The sequence below is a fragment of the Brassica oleracea genome, chromosome C9 (genome assembly GCF_000695525.1).
Source record: "Brassica oleracea var. oleracea cultivar TO1000 chromosome C9, BOL, whole genome shotgun sequence".
NCBI classification, from domain to species: domain Eukaryota; kingdom Viridiplantae; phylum Streptophyta; class Magnoliopsida; order Brassicales; family Brassicaceae; genus Brassica; species Brassica oleracea.
This window is the reverse complement of record NC_027756.1, coordinates 3,375,212-3,401,915: the sequence shown is the minus strand read 5'-3', so window position 1 is coordinate 3,401,915 and position 26,704 is coordinate 3,375,212. Positions and strand designations below refer to the sequence as shown.

General features: G+C 37.8%; 6 protein-coding genes across 7 annotated transcripts; 5 read left to right on the top strand and 1 right to left on the bottom strand.

Annotated features, from left to right (window-relative positions):
- The first annotated feature begins 525 nt into the window (after positions 1 to 525).
- Positions 526 to 6,858, top strand: LOC106314125. The gene is made up of 8 exons (XM_013752059.1): positions 526 to 1,155; positions 1,198 to 1,623; positions 1,738 to 2,257; positions 2,558 to 2,776; positions 2,819 to 4,701; positions 4,803 to 4,933; positions 5,001 to 5,736; positions 6,829 to 6,858. Exons 1-8 carry the CDS (start codon positions 526 to 528, stop codon positions 6,856 to 6,858), a joined length of 4,575 nt encoding a protein of 1,524 aa, XP_013607513.1.
- A 1,314-nt stretch (positions 6,859 to 8,172) lies between these two features.
- LOC106315486 (phosphoglucan, water dikinase, chloroplastic) lies at positions 8,173 to 13,643 on the top strand. Its single transcript, XM_013753228.1, has 19 exons — positions 8,173 to 8,436; positions 8,518 to 9,103; positions 9,196 to 9,282; positions 9,469 to 9,600; positions 9,678 to 9,803; positions 9,892 to 10,070; positions 10,135 to 10,219; positions 10,308 to 10,457; positions 10,535 to 10,587; positions 10,673 to 10,881; positions 10,976 to 11,094; positions 11,172 to 11,242; positions 11,389 to 11,506; positions 11,605 to 11,691; positions 11,769 to 11,855; positions 11,948 to 12,024; positions 12,114 to 12,300; positions 12,367 to 12,478; positions 12,641 to 13,643. The coding sequence occupies exons 1-19, from the start codon at positions 8,243 to 8,245 to the stop codon at positions 13,543 to 13,545; spliced, it is 3,564 nt and encodes a 1,187-aa protein (XP_013608682.1). The 5' UTR covers positions 8,173 to 8,242; the 3' UTR covers positions 13,546 to 13,643.
- Positions 13,644 to 14,279: 636 nt separating this feature from the next.
- Positions 14,280 to 15,531, top strand: LOC106315485 (two-component response regulator ARR22). Its single transcript, XM_013753227.1, has 2 exons — positions 14,280 to 14,508; positions 15,349 to 15,531. The coding sequence occupies exons 1-2, from the start codon at positions 14,287 to 14,289 to the stop codon at positions 15,529 to 15,531; spliced, it is 405 nt and encodes a 134-aa protein (XP_013608681.1). The 5' UTR covers positions 14,280 to 14,286.
- A 1,114-nt stretch (positions 15,532 to 16,645) lies between these two features.
- Positions 16,646 to 19,306, top strand: LOC106315484 (UMP-CMP kinase 3-like). Of its 2 annotated transcripts, none has more exons than XM_013753225.1 (10): positions 16,646 to 16,723; positions 17,232 to 17,292; positions 17,431 to 17,482; positions 17,600 to 17,717; positions 17,859 to 18,015; positions 18,117 to 18,197; positions 18,293 to 18,400; positions 18,497 to 18,568; positions 18,787 to 18,837; positions 19,079 to 19,306. In XM_013753225.1, exons 2-9 carry the CDS (start codon positions 17,263 to 17,265, stop codon positions 18,796 to 18,798), a joined length of 630 nt encoding a protein of 209 aa, XP_013608679.1. In that variant the 5' UTR covers positions 16,646 to 16,723; positions 17,232 to 17,262; the 3' UTR covers positions 18,799 to 18,837; positions 19,079 to 19,306. The 2 variants fall into 2 exon arrangements, with proteins under 2 accessions (XP_013608679.1, XP_013608680.1); XM_013753226.1 differs by lacking the exon at positions 16,646 to 16,723 and adding an exon at positions 16,845 to 16,946.
- Positions 19,307 to 21,054: 1,748 nt separating this feature from the next.
- On the top strand, positions 21,055 to 21,460 carry LOC106315483. Its single transcript, XM_013753224.1, has one exon. It carries the CDS (start codon positions 21,113 to 21,115, stop codon positions 21,347 to 21,349), a length of 237 nt encoding a protein of 78 aa, XP_013608678.1. The 5' UTR covers positions 21,055 to 21,112; the 3' UTR covers positions 21,350 to 21,460.
- Positions 21,461 to 21,540: 80 nt separating this feature from the next.
- Positions 21,541 to 26,151, bottom strand: LOC106315482 (DEAD-box ATP-dependent RNA helicase 3, chloroplastic). The gene is made up of 10 exons (XM_013753223.1): positions 25,730 to 26,151; positions 25,496 to 25,632; positions 24,654 to 25,068; positions 24,475 to 24,573; positions 23,762 to 23,986; positions 23,310 to 23,687; positions 22,634 to 22,777; positions 22,461 to 22,556; positions 22,092 to 22,381; positions 21,541 to 22,005 (listed from the first exon to the last, which is right to left on the bottom strand). Exons 1-10 carry the CDS (start codon positions 26,099 to 26,101, stop codon positions 21,927 to 21,929), a joined length of 2,235 nt encoding a protein of 744 aa, XP_013608677.1. The 5' UTR covers positions 26,102 to 26,151; the 3' UTR covers positions 21,541 to 21,926.
- Positions 26,152 to 26,704: the final 553 nt, after the last annotated feature.

Sequence of the window (26,704 nt, the reverse complement as noted above, 5' to 3'; positions counted from 1 at the left end):
CATGATTCTCCTCTATTGTTAGATTGTTACAATTCTTTATATCGCTCTCAACGTGTTGTGAAAATCTTGCTACCGTATCAAAATATCTCATACCTTTGTATAATAAGAACGATCCGTTAACATCGTGTGTAGGTCATACAAATTTGCTGTCATGTAGCCTGTGAATAACTTCATAGATGTCACATTTGTACAATTTTATATATGGTATTTAAAGCCGACGGGACCGTTCCAAATGGCAAAATTCTGAAACAGTTTAGGTCAGTTTTAATTTGGTTTAAATTGCAGAATCGAAGTGGGATAAACCAGTTTAAAATTGTTGTTGTGCATTTGGCTACTTAACTGGTGAATAATGTAACAAACAGTACTCCAAGAAAGTAGGCTGAGACAACTCCAACCCACCAAACTTTCTTAAGACTATCTTAAAAGTCTATATATGTAAACACATATTTGTATCCTTACTCCATTCAACTGTTGTTAAATACGATTATGGAATCAAATATGTGATATTAATCTAAAGGTTTCGACATGGATTCGGCGGATCCGCCGGGATTACCTAGGTCTCCGGGGAGATCTACGGTTAATCGGAAGAATCAGCAGGAGGAAGTAACAATGGTGAACCTATCGGAAGGATCTGGTGATAAGCAGATTCAAAAAGTGATCTCGGAGTTGAAGAGTAAGGAGAGTTCGGTGGAGGTTGTAACGAAAAAACAAGGATCGGAGAACCTTTCGAGGGGATCTGAAAACGGAGGATCGTCATGGGTTGAGATAGCACAAGAGAAGAAAGTATTGAAGAAGTATGATCTGAAGATTGTAGAGTTAGAGGGTGGGAAAGCTGTGGAAATTCCTGATGAGGTTATTGATAAAGCAGATCTTCTATGGGAAGACTTTCTGATTGGCAAGTTTCTCGACACTGCTCCACACGTAGCTAGAGTACATGCTACTGTGAATAGGATCTGGAACCAAGGAGAATCGAAGCAGATTGATGTTCATATTGTGGATGATACGACAATGAAGTTCAAGGTTCAAAACCCAGCAATGCGAGCTCGAATCTTGAAAAGAGGTATGTGGAATATTGGGAATGTGCCGTTGGTTGTGACGAAGTGGACACCTGATGAGTTGAAGGAGAAGCCAGAAATTAAGACAATACCGATGTGGGTATATCTCAAAAATGTGCCAATGAATATGTATTCTTGGCAGGGGCTGAGTTTCATAGTGAGCGCAGCAGGGTTTCCGGTTCGTTTGCATCCAGAAACAACATCGTGTTCAAATTTCAAGTTAGCAAAGATCTTTGTGAATGTGGACTTATCTAAAGAGCTGCCTGATAAGATAAACTTCACAAAAAATGGGAAATCTTCGGAGGTGGAGTTCATATACCCATGGTTGCCTCTTAGATGTCGCAGTTGTGGAAAGTGGGGGCATATAGCCAAATTTTGTTTAATGAACAAGAAGAATGGGTCGGAGAAGTCAACTCATCAGATAGTAGAGCAAGAAGAAACGAGTAAAAGGGTCGCTATAGAAGATAGTAAAGAGAAGGCCAAAGAGAGGGAGATTGAAACAGAAGGAGGTGTTGATTTAAGAAAGGAGAACTCAGATGCAAATATTGTAGTGGATATTGAGGAGGGGGTAATAGTATAGAAATGGATTGATGTCACACCAGAGAAGGCGAGTAGAAAATCAAATCTGAAGTTTGGGCAGGTGAAGATTTTAACTCCATCTAGATTCACAAATTTGCTCGAGGTGGATGAGGAAGGAATTTCTTTACAAGTGGGGAATATAAAAGATGCAGAGGTTGAGGAGATACTGAGTGTTGAAGAAGAGGTTGAAGAGATACTGAGTGTTGAAGAAGAGATTGTAGAGAGAGAGGAAACTAAAAGCGCAGAAGGGAAAGCAGAAAGCACAGAGGAGCAAGAAGTTGTAATAGCAAAAAAGGATGATATGAGTAGTGGAAAGGGTGGTAAGGAAGGAAGTATAATAGAAGAAAGTCAGAATCAGGGTATTGCTGGCATACAGATCACTCAAGAGAATTGGCCAGACTTGGCTAGTGCTTCTAAGCTTAGGCCTTCTCTACCACGAAGATCAAAGACGATGCATAAAGTGGTTCCAGAGTTGGGAATTCTGGGGAAACTACTTGCAATGACCGGTTTCTTCTGGAATGTACGGGGATTTAATAAGCAATCGAAGCATAGAGTTGTGAGTAAATGGATTCAAGATAAAGGTTTACAGTTTGGGGGTTTGCTGGAAACAAGAGTGAAGGAAAGTAAGTCAGCAAAAATTATCTCATCAGTGTTCCAAGGATGGTCTGCTATGAGTAACTATGAGTTAAACAGAAGGGGAAGAATTTGGGTGCTTTGGAATTCTCAAGTCAGATTGACACCGATTTTTAAGTCAGATCAAATAATAACAGTGTCGGTTCTTTTGGAGGGAGAAGAGGAGGAATTCTTCTGCTCTTTTGTCTATGCAGACAATCTTGCAGAAAAAAGAAAAGAGTTATGGAAGGATATAAAAGATCATCAGGATTCACGAATGTTTAGAAACAAGTAGTGGGTGATTATGGAAGATTTCAACGAGATTTTGGATGGTGAAGAACACTCTAGTTATCAAGATTCGGGATTGATGACTTCGGGTATGAGAGACTTTGAGAGTGTGGTTCAGCATTGCAGGCTTATGGATATGGGGTATCAGGGTCCGAAGTTTACATGGTGCAACAAGAGAGACGAAGAGACCATTAACAAAAAGCTAGATCGCATTCTAGTCAATGAGACATGGCTTAACAACCGTACGCAGGCTTTTGGGGTTTTTTAAGCGGGTGGTGTATCAGATCATCTTAGGGGGAGGTTTCACTTGGCGGTGGAAGTTGCAGGCAAAAGGAAGTCATTTAAGTTCACAAATGTGATTGCTGAAACATCTGAGTTCAAGGAGACCATTGAGAACTATTGGAAGGAAACACAACCTTTATTTCAATCAGCTTCAGCTCTTTTTAGGTTCTCAAAGTACCTCAAAGGGCTGAAACCTCACATTCGATCTCTTAGTAAAAATAAATTGGGAGCGCTGACGACGAAGGTGAAAGAAGCTTTTAGTGATCTTTGTGAGAAACAAGAAAGGTTGATGGAAGCTCCTTCGCTGGAGAATGTTCGTGCAGAGCATGATGCAGCAGTAAGGTGGCAGAGAGTCTCAGATATTGAGGAGAAGGTGCTGAAGCAACGATCGAAATTGCATTGGTTGCAAGTTGGTGATAAAAATAATAAGGCTTTCCTCAATGCAGCAAAGATTAGAGAAACAAGAAATGCGATTCGAGAGATAAAGTGTTCAGATGGAAGGGTAGTAACTAATCAAGAGGAGATAAAGAAGGAAGCAGAAAGATTCTTTACTGAATTTCTCACTTATGAGCCGAGAGGTATTGAAGGAAAATCTATAGAGGAAATTCAGAGTTTTCTTCCTTTCAGATGTAATGAGGAAGAGAGAGGTAACCTTATCAGAGCAGTTACAGAGGAGGAAGTAAGAGAGGTGGTCTTCAAAATGCCAAGTAATAAGTCTCCAGGACCGGATGGCTATACAAGTGAGTTCTTTAAAGCATCTTGGAGTGTGATTGGGAAAGACTTCACCGTTGCAGTCCAATCTTTCTTTAGCAAGGGTTTTCTACCTAAGGGCTTAAATTCTACTATACTGGCGCTTATTCCCAAGAAAGATAGAGCTCAAGAAATGAGGGACTACAGACCGATCTCGTGCTGTAACGTTTTGTACAAAGTGATATCGAAGATCATTGCAAACAAGTTGAAAGGAACTTTGCCACAATGTATATCTTATAACCAGTCTGCGTTCATAAAAGACAGGCTCTTGGTGGAGAACTTATTACTGGCAACAGAGATAGTTAAAGACTACCACAAAGAAGATGTCTCACCTCGATGTGCGATGAAGATTGACATCGCAAAAGCCTTTGATTCAGTGCACTGGCCGTTCTTGTTAAACACGCTGAGGGCTTTAAACCTACCTGAAGAGTTCATACATTGGATTGAATTGTGTGTTTGTACGGCTTCATTCTCAGTTCAAGTTAATGGGGAGCTTGCGGGGTTTTTTCAGAGTAAGAGAGGGTTGCGACAGGGATGTGCGTTGTCTCCCTACCTATTTGTGATATGCATCAATGTGCTTTCGGGAATGTTGGACAAGACAGTGGAAAGGAAGCAGATTGGCTATCACCCCAAATGTAAGAACATTCTGCTGTCTCATTTATGCTTCGCAGATGACTTACTGGTATTCACTGATGGAACTAAGAGATCGATAGAGGAAGCTCTCAGAGTATTCAAGGAGTTTGAAAGCTGTTCTGGGCTAAAGATAAGTCTAGAAAAATCAACCATATATACTGCGGGCATCAGTGAGAGTACGAAGAACGACATTCTTGCAACATTTCCTTTTTCTACAGGCAGCCTACCAGTTAGGTATTTGGGGTTACCTCTACTAACCAAGTGCATGACAGTTAATGACTATCTACCACTGGTTGAGAAAGTCAGGAAAAGAATGAGTTCTTGGACGGGTAGGCTTCTCTCGCATGCATGGCGTCTGCAACTTATAAAATCGGTCATAACAAGCCTAGGTAACTTCTGGATGGCAGCGTTTCGACTTCCTGGCAGCTGTATAAAAGAGATCGAAAGGTTGTGCTCTGCTTTCTTATGGTCTGGTCCTGATCTAAAAACAACAGAAGCAAAAGTTAGCTGGAAGGACATCTGTTACCCAAAAGAAGAGGGAGGCTTGGGAATGAGATCGTTAAAGGAGCTGAATAAAATTTATGGCTTGAAACTTATCTGGAGGTTAACGGCAGAAACATCACTTTGGGTCCGATGGGTTCAATGTTATTTGATTCGACAAGGCTCATTCTAGTCAATCAAAGAGAGTACAAGCTCTGGATCATGGGTATGGAGAAAATTGTTAAAACTGCGAGGTCTTGCTAAAGAATTCCTTAAGAAGGAGGTGAGAAATGGGGAATGCACATCTTTTTGGTATGATAGATGGTCCAGGTTCAATACACTTAAAGATGTACTTGGAGAAAGAGGTCCACATGATTTAGGAGTACCAGATTATTACTCTGTTGCGGAGGCAAAGAGAAATAGAAGGAGGAGGAACCATAGAGTGGAGTTGTTGAATCAGATAGAAGAGGAATTAAGTAAGTATGGTAGCTACCCGGATGAAGATGTTGCATTATGGAAACAAGCTGAAGGAAAGTTCATGGCTAAATTCTCGACAAGGAAAACATGGGAGCAGGTCCGAGAAAAAAGGCCTAACTGTGCATGGTACAGAGGAGTCTGTTTCCCTCAATCTACTCCAAAATACGCTTTCTTTATGTGGGTAGCTCTTAAGGAAAGGCTACAGACGGCAAACAAGATGCAGAAATGGAACAGTTCAATCAACACAACCTGTGTTCTTTGTACTGAGGCAATAGAATCATGTGATCATCTCTTCTTTGGCTGTCGATATTCGGGAACGGTATGGAGAAACTTAGTTGAGGGACTTATGCGAGATCAATTCACTATGGTGTGGAATGAGCTGATTGATATTGTCTCAAAGTTTTGGGTAACACCAATTAAGATTTTTATTATCAAATACACTCTGCAAGCCACAATGCATACAGTCTGGTGGGAGAGGAATGCTCGCAGGCATGGGGATGCGCCTAGAGACATCAATATCTTGACAAAGATGGTGGATAAGAATGTGAGGTTGAGGCTTTTATCACTAAAAGGAAGAGAAGTAATTTTACATTCTTTCAAAAAAAAAAAGATATTAATCTAAATTTGTGTTTTTATCTTCCTATTGGTTTCTCAGTTTCTGTCACGTTATTTGTGTATATATATCTTCTTAACTGTCACTTTTGTATTGTTTATGGGTCCATATCTTTAAAAGCCAACAACCATATTTGCTCAATGTTACTCGATTATGGAATACACTTATGCAACAACAAGTGGATTAAAGTATGATTTTTTCATTAATTTGTAGTGGCTTTCTGTCACTGACTCACGGGTTTTGTTTTTCTTGACTGGTATCAGTAATCGACTTATTTTAAGGTATATCAACACATGCAAATTCAAAACTGAATATTAGTTGTGTATAAGTTTTTGTTGAAATATGATACCACGGATATCATGTGTTCAGACGTGTAAGTAAACTATATCCACTTGACATACATGTAAAATTAATTACGTAACAAAAATTTCATGTAAGCACCAAAAATGTGTTTTACTTCTCAATCATCATTATCCTGTTAAGAGTTGTAGTCAACGATTCTAACTTGAGAAGCATCAAAAGAATGAACAAATAATAAAACGTGACGATGGTTTTATTAAAAGATAGAAAAGAATATGCTAACAATGAAAATGCATGTATACGTCTAATAATTATCCTGTTGACAAAAAGTATATAAACAAAAAATATCTGTAACGTTTTACTATTATCCTGAACATCAAAACTATGAGATGCAATTAATGGTGTTTGACACAAATGGTCAACTTAAAACTCCATCAAAAAGTATTCAATATTACAGAAAAAACAACATAATAAAAAAAGTCTTTGGAGCAGAAATTTCAAAAAGGCATAACAGCTAGCACTCTGAAGACCAACCAAGTGACTATGAAAATTCAACAAGCCAAAAAGCTTATCTCACTAAAAGTCATTGCAAAATTAGAAGACATGTCAAACGTAACGATAAAAGCTAAAAAGAAGAAAATAGAGAAAAAAGTGAGAACACAAACATACCAACGGTTGGGTTTCTCTTTTCTTAGCCGGGAAGAATCTGTTAGTTGTCTGCATCTCCTTCTGTCTCACTCTCAATGGTTGGCTTTGTAGGTCCAGCTCCAGGAGCTTGCTTCTTCTTGATACGACTCTCTATATGATCGATTATACGGGCGAGCATACATGCAGCCTCTATCGCCGTCTTGAAAGTTTGCGCATTCACATTGTACACAACTGGGAAAATCCTCCGATTCTTTCCCTTTCGCTTCTTTTTAGCCCGGCTCAAAAAAAACTGAATATTGTTGGTCGATTCTTGATCACGTGTTTCGTTATTTATATCAATAAGTTTGTTTTCCTTAAAGCAGCTCTTTCGTTCTTTGTAATTATCGATATCATAATTGACAAACAAAAATTATAACAAAGAAAGCTAGATTCATTTGTTGCAACAAATGCATATGTTAAATGTATGATTTCATCCCTTTATGTTCAACGAAAAAGAAAGAACGGAGAGAATGGGCAAAGAGAAATAATAATTTAAAGTGACATCATAAGGTAAGGCCTTTTGTATGTTATGTCTCCCTCCGTTCCTTAAAGATACATATTTTAGAGAAAAAATTTGTTTCTAAAATATTCATTTTTTACATTTTCAATGCAAGTTTTATCAACTAATTGCAAATTTCAAAAATCTTAAGTGCACTAATTGATTTTTTATTGGCTTAAAATTGTGGAAAGAAGATAAACACAAAAAATTATGTAAATTTAATATGTTTTATTAAAATGTGTGAAAAAACTAGAATATAGATTTTTTAGAAACAGTGGGAGTATATATTAAAAGCCCATAAGCAGTCTAGTACTTTTCTATCCAGTTAAAACTTAACAAACTTATTTTTTCGATAAACATATTATACACGTACTATTTTGGAATCTAAAAGCTAAATTTAACATAGAAAATAATAATAGTTATTAAAAATATTTTCAATATATCTCTATATTCTCTGTAATAAAATTCAGAGAAACACTTTTTTTTAACTCACTCATGTTCTTAAATAAAAATACCATTTTCATCTATATTTAAAATAAAATAGTATGTCTTTATATTTAAAATAAGAAATAAAAAGTTGTTATTTAGATACATCCATTTGTAATCTTTATTCTAATTTTTTTTAAAATAAAAACATTATAAATAGTCTAATATGAACATGAAATGCAGGATATATATATATATATATACTTCCAGCTATTTTAAAATAAAATAGTATTAAACACGAATCGGATTCCTAGGACTACCTTTACGTACATTTTACGAATAGAATGGTTTAAGAAGTTTTTTTATAATAATTTTTTTATCTATTTCATCGCCTCTCCTTGGTTTAACAGTATCAATAAAACCGACAAAAATTAATATCTCTGTCACGGAAGATATTTTTTCGACATATTTTGGCAATTTCCCAGTGGAAAAAAGCGAAAAAACTCTATAATTGTTAATGGCTTCCCTGAGATTTGAAGACTGACAAAAACAAAAACTCCAATGGAGAGCATTGGCAGCCATTTTCACGGCTCTCCTTTCACCTTCACCACCACGAGAAACTCCTCTCTTCCCAGTCTCGTTCACTTCACTCGCAGAGCTGCTCACCTCCCCCGCCGATCAGACCGTCTCAAAATCTCACCTTCTCGCCTCACCTGCTGCTGCTCTGCTTCTTCTTCCTCTTCATCAACCACCATGTAAAGTCTCTTCCTTTACTCTTCCTTTCGATCGAATTTTGTCTGTTGAGTTCTAAAAATCGAAACTTTGATCTGACCCAGTGAGGAACAGAGGAAGAATCGAGATGGGTCGGGGGGAAAAGTAAAGTTAAACGTGAGGCTTGATCGTCAAGTTAAGTTCGGCGAGCATGTGGCTATGTTCGGATCAGCTAAAGAGATCGGTTGCTGGAAGGAGAAGTCGCCACTCGCTTGGTCCGAGAAGGGATGGGTTTGCGAGCTTGAGCTTAGCGGAGGTGAGGCTTTGGAGTTTAAGTTCGTCGTCGTCAAGAAAGATGGCTCACTCTCATGGGAGTCTGGTGACAATCGTGTCCTTAAGCTTCCTGATTCCGGGAGCTTCTCCGTTGTTTGCCACTGGGATGCCACTGGAGAAGCCCTTGATTTGCCTCTTGTTGATGATGATGCTGGTGGGGAGGAGAGCGGTGATAGCTACGACGTTGGTGGTGATAATGGTGTGCAGCTTCGGAAGAGTACATTGGGCGGGCAGTGGCAAGGGAAAGATGCTTCCTTTATGCGTTCTAATGAGCATGGTAGTAGAGAAGTTGGTAGGAATTGGGATGCTAGTGGTCTTGAAGGCTCAGCTCTTAAGATGGTGGAAGGTGATCGCAGCTCTAGGAACTGGCGGAAGAAGGTATCTTGCATGTGTCTTTTTTAAGTTAAAAGATTTCATTTTTGGATAATGTAACGTCTCTAATTGGTTAATGTGTACTCTTGTGTTGAAAGCTTGAGTTGGTAAGTGAGGTCATAGTTGGGAGTGTTGAGAGGGAGGAACGGTTGAAAGCGCTCATTTACTCTGCAGTTTATTTGAAGGTTTCTCTCTTTTTTTTCTTTATACACTAATCTATATTGCATTGTTTTAAAAAAAGGTTGTAAGTGCCCGCCTAAAAAATAATCCTCTATAAGGCACCTAACCACCGCCTAGCGATTTCTTGAACATATCTGGGAGTTCAACTAGTTTATTTTTCGATTTTTTTGTTTGTTTGGCATTGTATGCAGTGGATAAATACAGGTCAGATTCCTTGCTTTGAAGATGGAGGGCATCACCGTCCAAACCATCACGCTGAGATTTCCAGGCTTATATTTCGTGAGTTGGAGAACATTTGCAGCAAGAAAGATGCTACTGCAGAGGTGACACATCTGCTTTCACAGCCTGTTGTTGACTTACCTGTAGCTTTCTCTAAATTGGATATGTTTTAATTTGGTAGGAAGTGCTTGTCGCTAGAAAAATCCATCCATGTTTACCTTCTTTCAAAGCAGAGTTTACTGCATCTGTCCCTCTAACTAGAATTAGAGACATAGCCCATCGCAATGACATTCCTCATGATCTCAAGGTAAATAATAATACTCTCTCTTTTAGCTGTTTAGTCATTAAAGATCATTTACTGGTCATAGTATTCATATTACCAATCTTTGTACCAGCAAGAAATCAAGCATACCATACAAAACAAGCTTCACCGGAACGCTGGTCCAGAAGATCTAATTGCAACAGAAGCAATGCTTGAGAGAATCACTGAGACCCCAGGAAAATACAGTGGAGACTTTGTGGAGCAATTCAGAATATTCCATAATGAGCTTAAGGATTTCTTTAATGCCGGAAGGTAAAGGCAAACCTATGCTCCCCCACTTACTGTATAATTATATAACTCTTGTATCTTGTTGCAGCCTCACTGAACAACTTGAATCTATGAAAATTTCTATGGATGAGAGAGGTCTTTCTGCTCTCAAATTATTTTTTGAGTGTAAAGAGGTAAAGCTCTTATTAAATACAATCTTTGCAATGTTTGTTATTTGTAGTCCTCTTCAGGAGTCTTGATTGTGATATTTATATTTTCCAGCGCCTTGACGCATCTGGAGAGTCGAGCAACGTTTTGGAGTTGGTTAAAACTATGCAATCTCTGGCTTCTCTAAGAGAAACAATCATTAAGGAACTTAACAGCGGTTTGCGAAATGATGCTCCTGATGCTGCCATTGCAATGCGCCAGAAGGTGAGCTTAATTTTAATACAATTCATCATTATTATGTAGCAATTTATTTATTTATATAGTTTGCTACCTTTGATTAGTGGCGGCTTTGTGAGATTGGCCTTGAGGACTACTTTTTTGTTCTACTAAGCAGGTGTGCATAAGATTTTTTTTTTATTTCTTTTTGGAGCAATATTTTCCTTTTGATGTTATTTAACTTGTCAATGATTTTGAGTTAGATTCCTCAATGCTCTTGAATCTATGGGAGGAGCTGTTCAACTAGCAAAAGATGTGGAGTCAAGAAGTGTTGCCTCGTGGAAAGATCCTCTGGATGCTTTGGTATTGGGTGTTCAGCAAGTAGGTCTATCTGGTTGGAAGCAAGAAGAGTGTTTAGCTATTGGAAATGAACTCCTCGCTTGGCGAGAGAGAGACCTACTTGAAAAAGAAGGTTACTACCTTCTCTCAACATACATCAACTCGTTCTTATGTAACTCTGATGTGTAAGGCTAGTTCTGAAAATGCATCCTCTTTTTTTCATGAAGGGGAAGAGGATGGGAAAACCATTTGGGCCATGAGGCTGAAAGCAAGTCTTGATCGAGCAAGGAGATTAACATCAGAATATTCTGATTTACTTCTTCAAATATTCCCTCCTAATGTTGAGGTACAGACTTCTCCTCATAATGTGATCAAATTATCACTCTGTTACTAATCTATATGAAACGTGTTTTATCATTTTAGATACTAGGAAGAGCTCTAGGCATTCCAGAGAACAGTGTCAAGACCTATACAGAAGCAGAGATTCGTGCTGGGTAAGTTCAAGCCCGTTCTTAGCTTAAGGCTTAAGCTGTACAAACAACCTCATTTGAGAATGTTTTGTTGGTTATAATTACTTAAAACATTCGTTCTCTTGATTTATTTTCTTCTGACTAAACCTGTGGTTCCTTCCACCTTGCAGTATAATTTTCCAGATCTCTAAGCTCTGCACTGTTCTTCTAAAAGCTGTAAGAAACTCACTTGGTTCTGAGGGATGGGACGTCATTGTACCTGGATCGACTTCTGGGACATTAGTTCAGGTACGTTGAGAAGGCTAATGAATACATAGCTGAGATTTTGAGTTTACTACTTTGTAACTTTGATGAGATTTACATTTGTGGCTTTTTGTAATTTGCAGGTTCAGAGCATTGTGCCTGGATCATTACCATCAACTGGTGGTGGTCCTATTATTCTCTTGGTTAACAAAGCTGATGGCGATGAAGAGGTCTCTTACCTAAGATTCAACCTCACCGTGATTCTCAACATCATGCTAACGATTTCCTCATAAACATGCTTTGACAGGTAAGTGCTGCTAATGGAAACATAGCTGGAGTCATGCTTCTCCAGGAGTTACCTCACTTGTCTCACCTTGGCGTTAGAGCTCGGCAGGCAATAACCTTTCTTCTCTTATTTTATTTCATTAAATTTTTATTGTGAAGTGAATTGTTGAAACTCTTCATTTCACATAATGTTTCCCACAGGAGAAGATTGTCTTTGTGACATGTGATGATGATGACAAGGTGGCTGATATACGGCGACTTGTGGGAAAATATGTGAGGTAATATTAATTAGCTTCAATCCCTCATAAAAACAAGAAGCTCGTGTCTGTCTCTTCTCAAATGTTATCTCTACTATGAAACCTTACAGGTTGGAAGCATCTCCAAGCCATGTTAATCTGATACTCTCAACTGAGGATAGCAGTCGTACTCCCAAATCCAAATCCAAATCCAAATCCAATGCTAAGAAAAAAACTGATAAGAAAAGTGTATCTAAGGATGATGAAGAGTCAAAGCCTCTCTCCTCATCTTCTGAGAGCCTCCTTTACTCATCCAAGGTAAAGTTATGATTGTACACTTAACCCTCTGCTAGCATACTGATGATATACAACGTTCATCCACAGGATATCCCTAGTGGAGGAATCATAGAACTTGCGGATTCAGATGCATCAACATCTGGTTCGAAAGCTGCTGCATGTGGTCTCCTTGCATCTTTAGCAGCAGCCTCTACCAGAGGTAAAGTTTTCTCAATCTCTTAAAAGGGATTAAACTCACTAGAACCAAATCTGATTTTGCGCGGTTTCTTTTTAGGCAGCGCCTAGATGCCCGACTAATCAGTAATTCCATATAAAGTGCCTAACCATTTCTTGAACATTGATTTTTATAATAAATGTGCAGTGGACAGCGAGAACGGAGTTCCAGCCTCATTCAAGGTTCCAGCGGGAGTTGTCATACCTTTTGGATCAATGGAGCTAGCTCTAAAGCAAAGCAACTCGGAAGAAAAGTTTGCACCTCTGTTAGAGAAGTTAGAAACCGCCAGACCTGAAGGCGGTGAGCTAGACAGCATATGTGATCAGATCCATGAAGTGATGAAATCACTGCAAGTGCCTAAAGAAACAATCAACACCATAAGCAAAGCGTTTCCCAAAGACGCTCGTCTCATTGTTCGTTCAAGCGCCAACGTTGAGGACTTAGCTGGAATGTCAGCAGCAGGACTCTATGAATCAATTCCCAACGTGAGTCCCTCAGATCCTTTGGTGTTTTCTGACTCTATTTGCCAAGTTTGGGCTTCTCTCTACACAAGAAGAGCTGTTCTAAGCCGTAGAGCCGCTGGTGTCTCTCAAAGAGAAGCTTCAATGGCGGTTCTGGTACAAGAGATGCTGTCTCCTGACTTATCTTTCGTTCTTCACACTGTAAGTCCAGCTGATCCAGACAGCAACCTAGTGGAAGCTGAGATAGCTCCTGGTTTAGGTGAGACTTTAGCTTCGGGGACGAGGGGAACACCGTGGAGACTTGCTTCGGGTAAGCTTGATGGGATTGTGGAAACCTTAGCGTTTGCAAACTTCAGTGAAGAGCTTCTTGTGTCAGGAAAAGGTCCTGCTGATGGAAAATACGTTCGGTTAACCGTTGACTATAGCAAGAAACGGTTAACGGTTGACTCAGTGTTTAGACAGAAGCTCGGTCAGAGACTTGGTTCTGTTGGTTTCTTCTTGGAAAGGAACTTTGGATGTGCACAAGACGTCGAAGGTTGTTTGGTTGGTGAAGATGTTTACATTGTTCAGTCAAGGCCACAACCTCTGTAGAATCTTTTCCTTTTTTATGTGCTATAAAGCGAACTATAATAAAAATGTCGGAAAACAATTCTCCATACTATATATTACCATATGTTAAGTATGCTTAATTATGATATATACAGTATATAACTACTGTATTTTTCAACTCACGTTTGTGGAATTATCAGATTTTAATTTATGAACTTAACTAATAGATAATCGTTTTTATATAGACTTATAGATATTTTTATAATATACACAAAGATTTTGTCATATCATTGTGTTATTTTCTTTAAAAAAAATCCAATAGATATATGATAATCTCAGAACTTGCAAAAAAATATTAGATTTTGTTTATTTTATGAATTAAAACTGAATCAAAAGTTGAACATATGACGTGATATTTCTTGCTAAATGTATGTATAAGTATTTTTTATAGTTTGTAATCATGATATCATATAATGATTATTTGCTATTCATGTATGTTGCTCACATGGTGTTTTGGCTAATTAGAATCTCAAGAGATCAATCTAAACCCTACAAGTTAAAGGATCTTGAAAAAATGTAAAATCATGTAAAGTACCCAAAATGGAAAAAGTAGAAAGATCACTAGATCTCCTCCGAATCCAAAAACACAATCCAGCTGATTTTTTTCACAATTTCTTTCTCCTTTAAATATTCAACAAATATATTTTTGAGTTTCACAAAATATTTTCTTATAAGAGTTCTGTAATATTTTGTTGCTCACAAGAAAGAAAGATAAGGAGAGAGATGGCTGACGAAGTTCCAAGCTTGGCAGAGTCGAAGTTAACAGCTTTGGTCGTCGATGACAACTTTGTAAACCAAACCATGCATCACAAACTGCTGGACCGTCTAGGTATTCAAAACGACGTCGTTTGCAACGGCCAAGAAGCTGTGGACGTTCATTGTTCCGGGAGAAACTATGATCTTATTCTTATGGACATGGAGATGCCCATCTTGAACGGTATTCAGGTAATATTAGTATATATTTTTTAAGGGCCCGACTGATTTTTCCGCTGCCACCTGTAAACGCAGCTTTTGCGGTTGGTAGCGGTTGACGGCGTTTCGAAACAATCATACAAACCACTACAAATCGGTTCAAACCGCTCTGAACCTCTTAAAATCAAAAGCTGGTTCTATCTAGCGTTTGCGGTTGCGGGCGGTTGCATGAGGATAATTTCTTTTTCTTTTGTTTAAAAACCATATAAATACAAAAGTAAAAATATTCAATAAAAATTTTAAATTGGAATGATAAAAATACTAAAATATATCTATTATATTTTAATTAATATTATAAAATTTTAGAATAAAAATATTTTCTGTAATTTTTAAAACTATAACTTTCTAAATATAATTTTCATATTTATTATAATATTATGATTTTTGACAATTTTTATAAGTATATAAAATATAAATATTGTTAATTTATTATTTAACCGCTGTTGTATTTGGTAGTTAACCAGTCATAAGTATCTCGCAAACACATCAATTTCTAACCGCATAACTAGTCGTACAAATCTCTTATAATCGCTACAAACCACAACCACCCGCATCCGTAAACTCCGCAACCGCAACCGCAACCGCTACCGCTACGTTTGATCAGACCCTTAAGTCATTAAATTCTTTTCGTTATTCAATTCTTTTTTTTGTGTGTTATAAAACCCATAAAAGAATAAGTCATTACTAATTAATTTTTGTTTGAGAATTTTCATATCCATAAACCTTAAATGTGCAGTACCCTTTTTATTATTTTCTTAACAATAGAACCGATGGTTTATATGTATAACTAATGGATGTGTTTTGTCTGCCTAGGCGACAAAGAGACTAAGAGAGATGGGGATAGAGAGCAAGATAGCAGGAGTAACCACTAGAGCTAACGAAGGAGACAAGAAAGAGTTTATGGAAGCTGGTCTTAATGACTTTCAAGAGAAACCTCTCACAATCTCCAAACTTTTGTCCATTCTCCACAGACTTGACTTTTATGTCCAAACGTAATTATTCTACATTATTCGTTAGGGATTTTTGATAATCTTCACATGTTTTCTATAACATACTTATAGTTTGTAATATTCATACTTCAGAATAGTAAGCACCAATACCAATTTCGATAAAAGTTTCCGAGCAAGTGATCATGCTTATTTTTTGTGTGATCATGCTTAATTTACATATATAATATATAGTTGTTTGATATTTTCGGTTCATGATTCAAAAATTTGGTCACGTTTATTATGATTTATGAAGACATCATCATCACCTCGGCCATTTTAGAATATGTTAACCAGTCAGAATGCTTTGTAGCGAAACGAATAAGGTTCATGAAAAGCAGCGATGTGTCACGTGAATGATGATGTTAAATCCAAGGTATCTTGGCCTACATTAAAAGTGCGACGTAGAAACAAAATCTATTTTATCAAATTTTAGTATCACAAGAGAGACATCAAAGCTCTTAATTTGAAGAAGACTCGACCTTTCCAGACTCAGGTTCCACGTACCGTACGTAGTCTATTGCATTTCTTGGACTTTTTGAGTTTGTCTGATGTGCCTTCCTCCTCGACCCTTCATAGCTATATATACCATAACTATGTTCAAACTCTGAGGAACTGAAAGCAAACCACATGTGCTAGTGCTACTAATCCATTCCCAATTTATTCGTTGACAATTAGCGTTTACGCAAGGCCCATGTGTTAGCTAGTTTGACGCTTAGGCATAATGTCACATTCCATTCTAGAGCATAACCAAATAAAGAGCAAGATATGGATCAGATGTGACACCCATTGGCTTTTGTAAAGCCTTCATATATAAAGTAAAGCTTATTTATTCACTTGAATCGTCATATTTCTCTAATGTATGATACAATTCTTATGACAACTGCTACAAGAAATCTTTTTGTCACTTTTTTTTTTTTCTGTGTGTCAACAATTTTTTTTTCTGTCAGTTTAAATAGTCTATCAAAATCTTGGTTTAAATTATGTTAAAAAAAAATCTTGGTTTAAATTAAAAGTAACAGAGACACATGGACTGAAATTAATTGTTCCTTAAACAGTAACCAACATAAGATTAAACAATAATTAAAACGAATGTATTAAATATAAATATATATATGTGTCTACATATATATATATAGCTTACCTCTCCTTCCTCATTTCTCACATTTTCAGCGATTAATCAAAACTTTCTCCGTCTTCAGGTTCGCTTTTTCCTTTTCTCAGATCTTTCTAAAACATCTCTTTTACAGTTTCTTATTCTTGTCTGAAAATTATCTCTAAATCTCATAAAAAAAAAAACAAAACATGTGTAATGATGGGTTTGTGTCTCTCATTCACATCATTCTCTCCCAATACTCGGATCTCACATTTCTTCCAAAAGTTTGCATCTTTATTAGATATTCATCTGTTTGATTCCAATTCTGGGTATCGATGTTCATTTGCATCTGATCTGATTGATCCTATTCCTCTACATGCTTAGCATTTTGTTTATGTCGGATCTGGATTATCTTTTGATCTTGATCTATATACGTCAGCATTGTTCTATTATTACATCATCATTTGATCTCTTATTTCGCATGTGTTACAGATGTCTGTTTTTAAAGTTTGCAACTTTATATAGATCTGCGCGTTTTGGTCCCATTGCATGGTGATTTTTTTTTTAATGAAATGTGTGATCTCTGGAAACTGATTTAGATTCCTTCCTCACAGGTAACATCTGAACGAGTTGCTTACTAGTACCATGGGATCCATTGTTGATGCTTCAAACAAGGTATTGTTTCAGACACTTTGGTTGATTTATATATGACTGTAATAACCAATCTTACATAACAGTGCTTGTTCTGCTTTGGAGATACATTGTTAGACCTATTTTAAATTTTGTTTTGTGTTTGGTGTGTTTTTCTTACAGGAGGTTAATGGAACCGCAAGTGAGAAGAGACCCGCTGTTATTTTTGTCCTCGGTAAGCTCAGGAGGTCTCCTCAGTAGATTGTATTGTTATTATGATCAAATGAGAAGTGCTTTTTGGTCGAGTTAATTGTAGATTTTTTTCTGAGTTAGATAGTACTTTTGATTCCAGGTGGTCCAGGAAGTGGGAAAGGTACACAGTGTGCCTATATTGTTGAGCATTTTGGTTACACACATCTGAGTGCTGGAGACCTTCTCAGGGCTGAAATTAAATCAGGTTCTGAAAATGGGTAATGCCCCTTAAAACTTTCTGGCATTGTCTTATAAACTAAAAACTTGGCTTGCTAAAAGCTTGAGGAGTCAGCTTCACTTTCATCATCCTTCTTGAGGTTGTTTATGTAATTGTTTTCTCCTGTCTAATGGTGTTGCAGGACTATGATCCAGAATATGATTAAAGAAGGGAAGATTGTACCTTCTGAGGTTACAATCAAGCTTCTCCAGAAAGCAATTCAGGAAAATGGTAATGACAAGTTCCTCATTGATGGCTTCCCTCGCAATGAGGAGAACCGAGCAGCCTTTGAAAAAGTTGTAAGTATATTTACAAAATTTTAAAAGAGTGTTATGTTTTTTCTTTTCTTTTTTGCTGACACAATTGCTTAATAATTACATGCGTTTGATGATGTATGTAGACTGGGATTGAACCCAAGTTTGTCTTGTTCTTTGAGTGTCCTGAGGAAGAGATGGAGAGGCGCCTCTTGGGAAGAAACCAGGTTAGTATGATTATGAAAAGCTCTGTTTCTTTTACTCTGTGTAGCCTCTTGTTTCATGTTATATTGATTGTTGCCTCCGTTTCTGTTGTTGTAAGGGGAGAGAGGATGACAATATAGAGACTATAAGGAAGCGTTTCAAGGTGTTTCTTGAATCTAGCTTGCCGGTGATTCAGTACTACGAAGCTAAAGGGAAAGTTCGCAAGGTGAAAATCTTTTTTTCTTCTTGTTTTTGACTGTATCACGGTCCAGAAATTGCAAGTTGTAACAAAGTTTTGTTGTTTTCTAATACTTGGCTTTAGATTCATGCCGCAAAGCCTATTGAAGATGTGTTTCAGGAGGTGAAGGCAGTCTTTTCTCCTGAAGCTGAGAAGGTAAAAAACCAATAGTTGTGACATTCTCTAATCTCTTAGAAGCTTGTAATTTGTAGCTAATGTTTAAAGATTTGAATCGTGTGTACTACTTAAATAGCTTGGCACAGTGATATTGACTATATTGTAGAGGCCAAGTAGCTGCAGTTATAATGCCATTATTTGATCACTTATGCTATTGGTAAGATTCTCAAGTTAATGATTCTGTGAATGTTTTACAGGTTGAAGCCTAGGCAGCAGCATCGTAAAGAGATATCTGATACATTGATCAGGTATGTGTAGCAGTCAATGTTGTTTGAGCATTTGTTTATTTATGTTCAAACACAACTCAGGTTTTGATCTGTAAAAGTAAAAAAAAAAAGTAGTTGAACCTAAAATAAAGGCTGTGTGGAAGCTGATGCTTCTTGTAGCATATATGTATGGTGTATCTAGTTCTGTTAGAATCTTTAGGACAAAAGGAGTATCTGATGATGATGATGATTAATGTCTGGTTTCTTTTGCAACTTTTTATAGGTAGCTTGGCGGTTGCATCTTTACAAAGGAAGTCTCTGCTTGGTTGTATTTTTTCTTCTTCTATATAACCCATATGATTACTGTTATTATTACTATACACCTCTTTACCTATTATATAATTTTTGTTTTTTTTGTATTTGATGAAATTTTGTGATTGGTACTTTCTGTAATTTCATTTGAATTAATGGGATTTTATAATCCTTTTATAATATACCTAGATTAATGAAATCCGTGTGTTGTGGTCTTTCTTGTTGTTCCCATTATTTATTTTATTTATTTCTGCTGTAACTTTTGTTTTTCACCAAATCCATATTATTGAGCTAAGTATCAGAAAGACTCGCATAGTGTAAATAAATACATCTCATGTCTTATTCAGTAAAAAAATCAATACTAGTAAGCTACTCTAGTTTGAAATTTTTAATGAGACCTAGGATATGACTTCATTTTCATTTTGCCAGACAACAACACTAACTTAATATCTGACATGATTCAAATTCAGAGTATGTTTTGTCTCAAGTCTTTCTTTTAACTATCACTACTTGTTACATTTTAAATATATTTTTGACAACAAAAAGTTTACTAAAGAATTATTAATGTTTCTGTATCTCAAGAGATCTCAGTTTCAAATTTCAGAAAAAACGTTGTTAATGGAGACAATGTTTACTTTACTGGTTAAGGAATCGTCAATATAATACTTTTTATAGTTTATAATATCAAAGTTAATTAGGAGAATAGTGAAAGCCCCTTGGTTCAGTAGTTTGACCAAGAGTTCATTAATGCTTCTGCACCGGAAGATATGAGTTTCAATTTTCGGAAAAGACGAAATTATGCGAATTAAAGAAGAAAAGGCTTATAAGAGATCTACAACATAGCGTAAAGAATACCGTCAAGCGTGGATCCGATAGGACGGCTCAGGTGATGCAGTCAGGTAGGCCTGAACATTTTACCCGGACCCGAAGATCCGAACCGGAACCGACCCGAAAATACAGGTTCGGGTCCGGGTCTGGGTCCATGCTAAGTACCTATTGGTCTTTTTTTTGGACCCGCGGGTCTCGGTTCGGGTCTGGGTCCTACCCGAGATCCGTTCGGGTACCCGAAGTACCCGCAAATAATTGTATATACTAGGTATATTTGGGTGATTGAGCATATTTTTGGTATTTCGGATTTTTTTAAAAGTTTCGGGTTTGGATTTTCGGGTATAAATTGTAGGTTTTTGGTGAAATTTTAGATTTTTAGAAAATATAATTTGGGTATTCGGGTAAAACTCGGGTATGTTTTGGGCTTTCGGGTCTGATTTTGGATAAATTTTTGGGTATTTTTGCGGTTCTTCGGGTATTTTTAGAGTTTTCGGGCCCAGTTCGGGTATTTCGGGTCTATTTTGGGTCCTAAATACCCGAACCGACCCGGATCCGAAATATACCCGAATATTTTGGGTATTTTACGGATATTGAAATTATAGACCCGCACCGACCAGGACCCGACAAGACCCGACCCGGAACCGACCCGAAAAGTTTTAGGTACCTATATGGGTCTAAATTGCTAGGATCCGAAGGACCCCGACCCGACCCGAAGACCCGGATACCCAGGCCTAATTCAGGCGTGAATCTTCATATGACAGGTAGAATTGTCGGCTGTAGAATCGTTTGTAGTATTTTTCATAGTTGTAATATCATAATTATCCGGCGTTTAAAAAAAAAAATCAGGAGAATACAAATCCTACATGATCTGATCATTTCGATCATGTACTTGCTATATATTTTCATAGTTTTAATAACTCTTTTCACAATATGAAAATCCAACAGTAGTTAGCCAATCCTATTTTTATGTCAAACTACACAGAAATCACAAATCTCTATTCAAAGTCAAACCAAACAAAAATAGCAAACAACAAAAATAACCACTCACACAAATATACTAAATATAGAGGCAAAGATTCAGTATATAAACGCCTTCCTCTCCAGTCACCTATTTGCACATCTCATATCTATCAATAATTAAATAAAACACAAGTCCTAATAAACTTGTAAAGAGAAAATGGCGGGAAAAGTGTGTATGGTGATGGCACTTATCATGATAGGGTGTGTTTTACAAGCATGCAATGGAGCCAATGTTGATGAGAGCCAACCAACACAAGATTCAAGGTTCGTTTGCTTCAGGACCTGTTCCATAGCCTGTGGCAAACAAAACAAACCTTGTTACGATGAATGTTTGACCAAATGTGGTCTCCCACAACGACCAGCAACACCTTCATCACCTTCTACCACCGCTTGATCTGATCTAATTTATTTGTGATTTGTGTCCTTGCTGCCGAGGATGTCATCTATATTCTTTTGTTTATTATGAAGAAAATTTGAGATTTATATATTATAAATTTTGATTATATATCTGGTTTTTTCTTGACTACAGCTTGTTGCAGCATAAAACGATTCAAGATTCCGTAATTTTCTTTCAAATAAAACAACTAAATAAACAATTTTGATTATATTAAAAATGAAACAATTCTATTATCATCATACAGTTTCCTTCTGTCAAAACATATGTGATCGCAATTCACATGAATAAAAAGAGTAGTGTAAATAGTCTGATTACTTAAATCATACAAAACTCAGGAACATGGAATCTGTTCATTATAATAACCTAGAAATAAAAAGATTCATTAGCTCCACTAAAGCAATCTCTGAAAATGCCAATTGAGGAAAACTTTATCCTATACGTCACTTCTTCTGCCACTCTTTTTCTGCACTATGCTTGTATTTAAAGCCTTGTCTGAAAGCATACATCCTCTCTACCGTCTGAAACCCACGGCTGAACCAAACACGAAAGGACAAGGATATCTCACGAGAACACTTTAAAACCCTCTCTTATCAGGACAATCTGCCGCCCTGTGTCCTGAGCTTCCACAAGTGAAGCAAGCACCGCCAAAACTCCTGTTTTACAGACAATAACCAACCAGTTGAATGGGGGCAAGTGCGTAGATGTTAACATAGACTTGTTTGAATCCCACAAAACTCACCTCTCCCGGGAAGGACCTCTGCTGCTTGATAATGATCTTCTGTCACTACCACCACCAATCAACCAATCATCAGAGCTTCCTCTGGAACCACCACCACCACGTGACCAGCTGCTTCCTCCACCACCACTGCTTCTACTTCTTCTGTCATCATCACGTCCTCGTGATGACCCTCCTCTACCGCCAAATCTTGACCCTCTTGAACCTCCTCCTCCTCCTCTAGGCATCCTGTCTCTGCTAGAGAACCGTCCATAGTTATCACTAGACGGTCCATCATCTTGCAACGGAGGCAACTACAAACCAAAACCCCCAAAAAATGTCAAGTGTTGTTCGTCAGAAAGGGTCTTATTGTGAATATGTTAGGATCAATACCTTTGTTATCATGGATAAACTGTTTCCTTCTGGCACTTCTTTCTCTAGCAGCTCTTTCGCAATGTCCTCTGGCAGATCAAAAACAGCTCCTTGCACCTGACATATAAGCAGAGTTTGAGATTTTATAAAAGAAGATAGGTTTATAATATGAAGATTGTTTCAATCATACTGACCCTTTCATCTGCGATCATGAAGATTTTTCCAACTTCATCTGCAGCTGGACGGTAAACATCTGAAAGAAAACCAGTGACAGACCTCGCAGACAGGAAGCCTCTAGAGTTTGTCGGATCTCGTATCAGTTGCAAAGTTACCCATCCCTGCAGTCCAAAAATGTAACTTCAGTTGATGATTGTTGGAGTATCAAATCTAATATAACGAGTTGCTATATAGTGGATTAGGCCCGCGGGTTGGGGTAGTTTGGGTAATTTGGTTGAGGTTGTTCGGTTCAACAAAAATCTTACCCAACTAACCCAAAATAAAATTCAGTTTGGTTCGGTATTCGGTATTCGATTAATTCGGTTTGAAGTTTTTTATTTCGGTTATATTTAAGTTTAATTTTGTTAAAGTTTCGGATAAGTTTGATTAATTTTAGTCAAATTTTTAACTCACGTAGTTCGGTTCAGGTTTTTGGTATGGTTTGGTTATATATATTTTTTTAAGAAAACCGAAGTAACCCATTTGCTGAACCGAAAACCGAACTTTCTAAAAAACCTACCGAATCGAACCAAACTCCTAACGAGCTAACTGAAAATTTTGGTATCGTTCAGTTCAAAATCCCAGCCCTAGTGGATGTTGAAGTTTCTAGGACTTTCAAGAAGCACTCTCAAATGAATTGATTGAGAATTAAACCTGCTCATGACTGAGGAGAGATCTAGATGAAGGTGGCTGAGAGAAACCGCTCAGGTGAGCCAGAGCTGCAGCTAAGGCATCTGTTCCTTTTTCCTCAAATAGTTTTTGAGCAGTTGCTGAGAAAAACTTTATAGACTCAGGGTGAACACCGTTTAGAGTGGCCACCACTTGGTCTGCTGACGCCTCCAACAAGTCTCCAACAGTTGGTGGGCTAATAAACTCAAATCTGCAGCCTACGTCACGCTCCAGAGACCTCACCGTTCTCTTCTGACTACTAGAGTGCATTAGAATAGCTGAGCCTTCTTTCCCTGCACGCCCGGTACGACCAGACCGGTGCACAAAAGTCTCAGGGTCATTAGGAAGTTCGTAGTGGATAACCTGTAGAACAAAATGTCAGAACAAACATGGCTTAAGAGAGAGGTAACCTATGTACTGAAGCTTTGAAAACTTACTAGATCTACGTTTGGGATGTCAAGCCCACGAGATGCGACATCAGTGGCAACTAGAACTGTGAATTTCCCTTGGCGGAAACCGTTGAGTGTTCTCTCTCTTTGATGCTGAGAGATATCTCCATGAAGTGCTTCGGAAGCTATACTGTTTGATAATGCTAGAGAGACCTCGTCTGCATCTCTTTTTGTTTGGGTAAAAACAATGGTCTTGCCACCCTTTGCATATACCTTCAAGTTTTGAAAAAAAACAAATCAATATACTGTAGAACAAAGAAACTAGGCCTGGGATTTTGAACCGAACCGAACCAGCCAAACTGAACCGAATTTTTAGTTAATTTGGTTAGAAGTTTGGTCCGATTCGGTAGGGATTTTTAAAATTGGTTTTCGATTAAGTTCAGCAATCGGTTTAAAAAAATTATAACCAAACCATACCAAAAATCCGAACCTAAACTAACCGAATTTAACCGAACTTATCCAAAATTCTAACAAAACTAAACCAGAATTTAACCGATATCGAAAACTTCAGTAAGATTTTCAAAACCGAACTAATCGAATACCAGACCAAACTTTATTTCGGGTAATTTCGGTAAGATTTATATAGAACCAAAATAACCAAAAACGGAACAAGCCGAACTAACCGAACCCGCAAGCCTATAAAACACCAAGCAACCATCAACCATGTTTAAGGAAATAGCAAACTATAAGCTGAGTCATACTGTTATAAGGTCGCTTAGAATAGTGCGCTTTGATGTTGATGTAGCTGAGATTGCATAAAGCTTGATCCCCTCCGCAAGCTTCTCATCTTGGTCACCAACCTGCAAAACAAACAATAACATAGCCTTAAGCATCTGTAACTAAACCAAAATAATGAGAAGGAATAAAGAAAAGCTTTTACCAGATCAATATTCAAGGGATTGTCAAGGTACTTCCTCGCCAGCTTCTTCACCCAAGTAGGCATAGTAGCTGAGAAAAGCATACTCTGTCTCTTCTGTGGAAGATTCTCAAGAATCGATTCCACAGCTTCCTCAAAACCAACAGCAAGCATCTGGTCAGCTTCATCAAGCACCAAGTACTCAACTTCACCCAATTTGAGGCTCCTTCCTTCTATCAAGTCAATGATCCTTCCAGGAGTTCCAACAACAACATCAACACCACGTGACAAAGCACTCTGCTGAATGGTGTAAGAGACACCACCGTATACACAAACGGTGCTTAGATAAGGTGCAGACTCCTTAATCTCCTTCTCCACTTGCTTGGCTAGTTCTCGTGTAGGCGCAAGGACGAGGAACTTAGGAAGACGACCAGACTTCCTGCTCAATAAGACAAAACTAAACGTTTAGAAAATTCGAAATTAACCGAACTTATCCGAAATTTTAACAAAATTAAAGCAAAATGTAACCGAAATCAAAAACTTCCGTGGGATTTTCAAAAACCAAACTAACAAAATACCGAGACAAACCAAACTTATCCGAAATTTTAACAAAACTAAACCAAATATAACCTAAATCAAATTTGTAAGATTTTCAAAAACCATACCGAAACAAACCAAATCAGAAATTTTAACAAAACTAAACCAAAATATAACCGAAATCAAAACTTCATTTTAACTAACCAAATACCGAAACAAACCAAATTTTATTTCGGGGTTAATTAGGTAAGATTTATGTTGAACCCAACTACCTGAACCCGCAGGCCTAGAAATGACAATGTAAACAAAGGGGATGGTAAAAAAAAGACCTGAAAGCAGAGTAGTCTCCAGATTGTTCAGTGAGGCGTTTGATGATAGGGATACCGAAAGCCAAAGTCTTCCCAGTTCCCGTCTTTGCACGAGCTATAATGTCTCTTCCTTCCAGCGCAGGAACCAACACAGCCCTCTTCAGACAACAACACACAAAAAAAACAGTAAGTCAATACAGATAAAAAAGGATAAGTCTTTAACAGTTTTGAGATTGAAAGGATGAGTCTTTAAACCTGAATGGGGAAGAGGTGAGTGATACCACGCTTCTCCAGAGACTCGCCGAGACGCTGCGGCAAACCGAGTTTCGAGATGGCGAGCTCTTCAGCATCGTCTTCGGAGGAGGAGCCCTCCTCGAGGTCGAATTCGTCGGAAAGGCCGAGGCTTTTGAAAGCTTCCTCGCTGAGAACGGAGTTTGGAGTTGCGACGGCGGAGGGAGGAAGGAGTGAAGAGCGGATAAGACGAGTTCTTCGGAGAGATAAGGGAGAGGAGAAGAAAGGGTTATCTAGAGAGAGAGATAAGGAAGTGGACCTCTTCTTGGAAGTGGGTTTGGAGGTTTCAAGGTGAGGAACCTGGTAAAGTGATGGGACTCCCACCGTCGACGCCATTTTCGATACTTGTCTCGCCGGAGAGGAAGGAGAAGGATAAGGTGAGAGTGTGAGCGTGAGTTTTTTTGAAAGGCTTCTCTGCTCCGACCTATCTTTATTTATTTGTTTTCACTGTGTTGTAAAATGTCATGATTTAATGGGCCTTTATTGGGCTTGTCTTGTGTATATTCAGGTCCAGTATTGATTAGATTTTGGTTAAATTTTTTTTATTATGATATTACAATTATGATATGAAAAAGATTACATAGACGATTTGACAACCGACAATACTACATGTCTTGTGAAGATCTACTCCTAACTGCATCACCTGAGCCGTCCTATGAAGATCCACGTCTGGCCAGATTTACTTGCACCATGTTGAAGATCTCTTGTAAGCATTTCTTCCGTAATCTGCATAATTGTTTAATAAACCGCTTTCTCCGAGACTTGAAACCTGGATTTTCTGTAATCTGCAATAAATTGCATAGTCAGAGATTCGAACCTCAGACCTGGATGTAGAAGCATTTAAACCTTAACCAGTAGGCTACGACGCTTTCACAAATTTTGGTTAGATTTAATCCAAAATAAAGTTCAAGTTTATCATGATTTAATCCGGAATAAAAT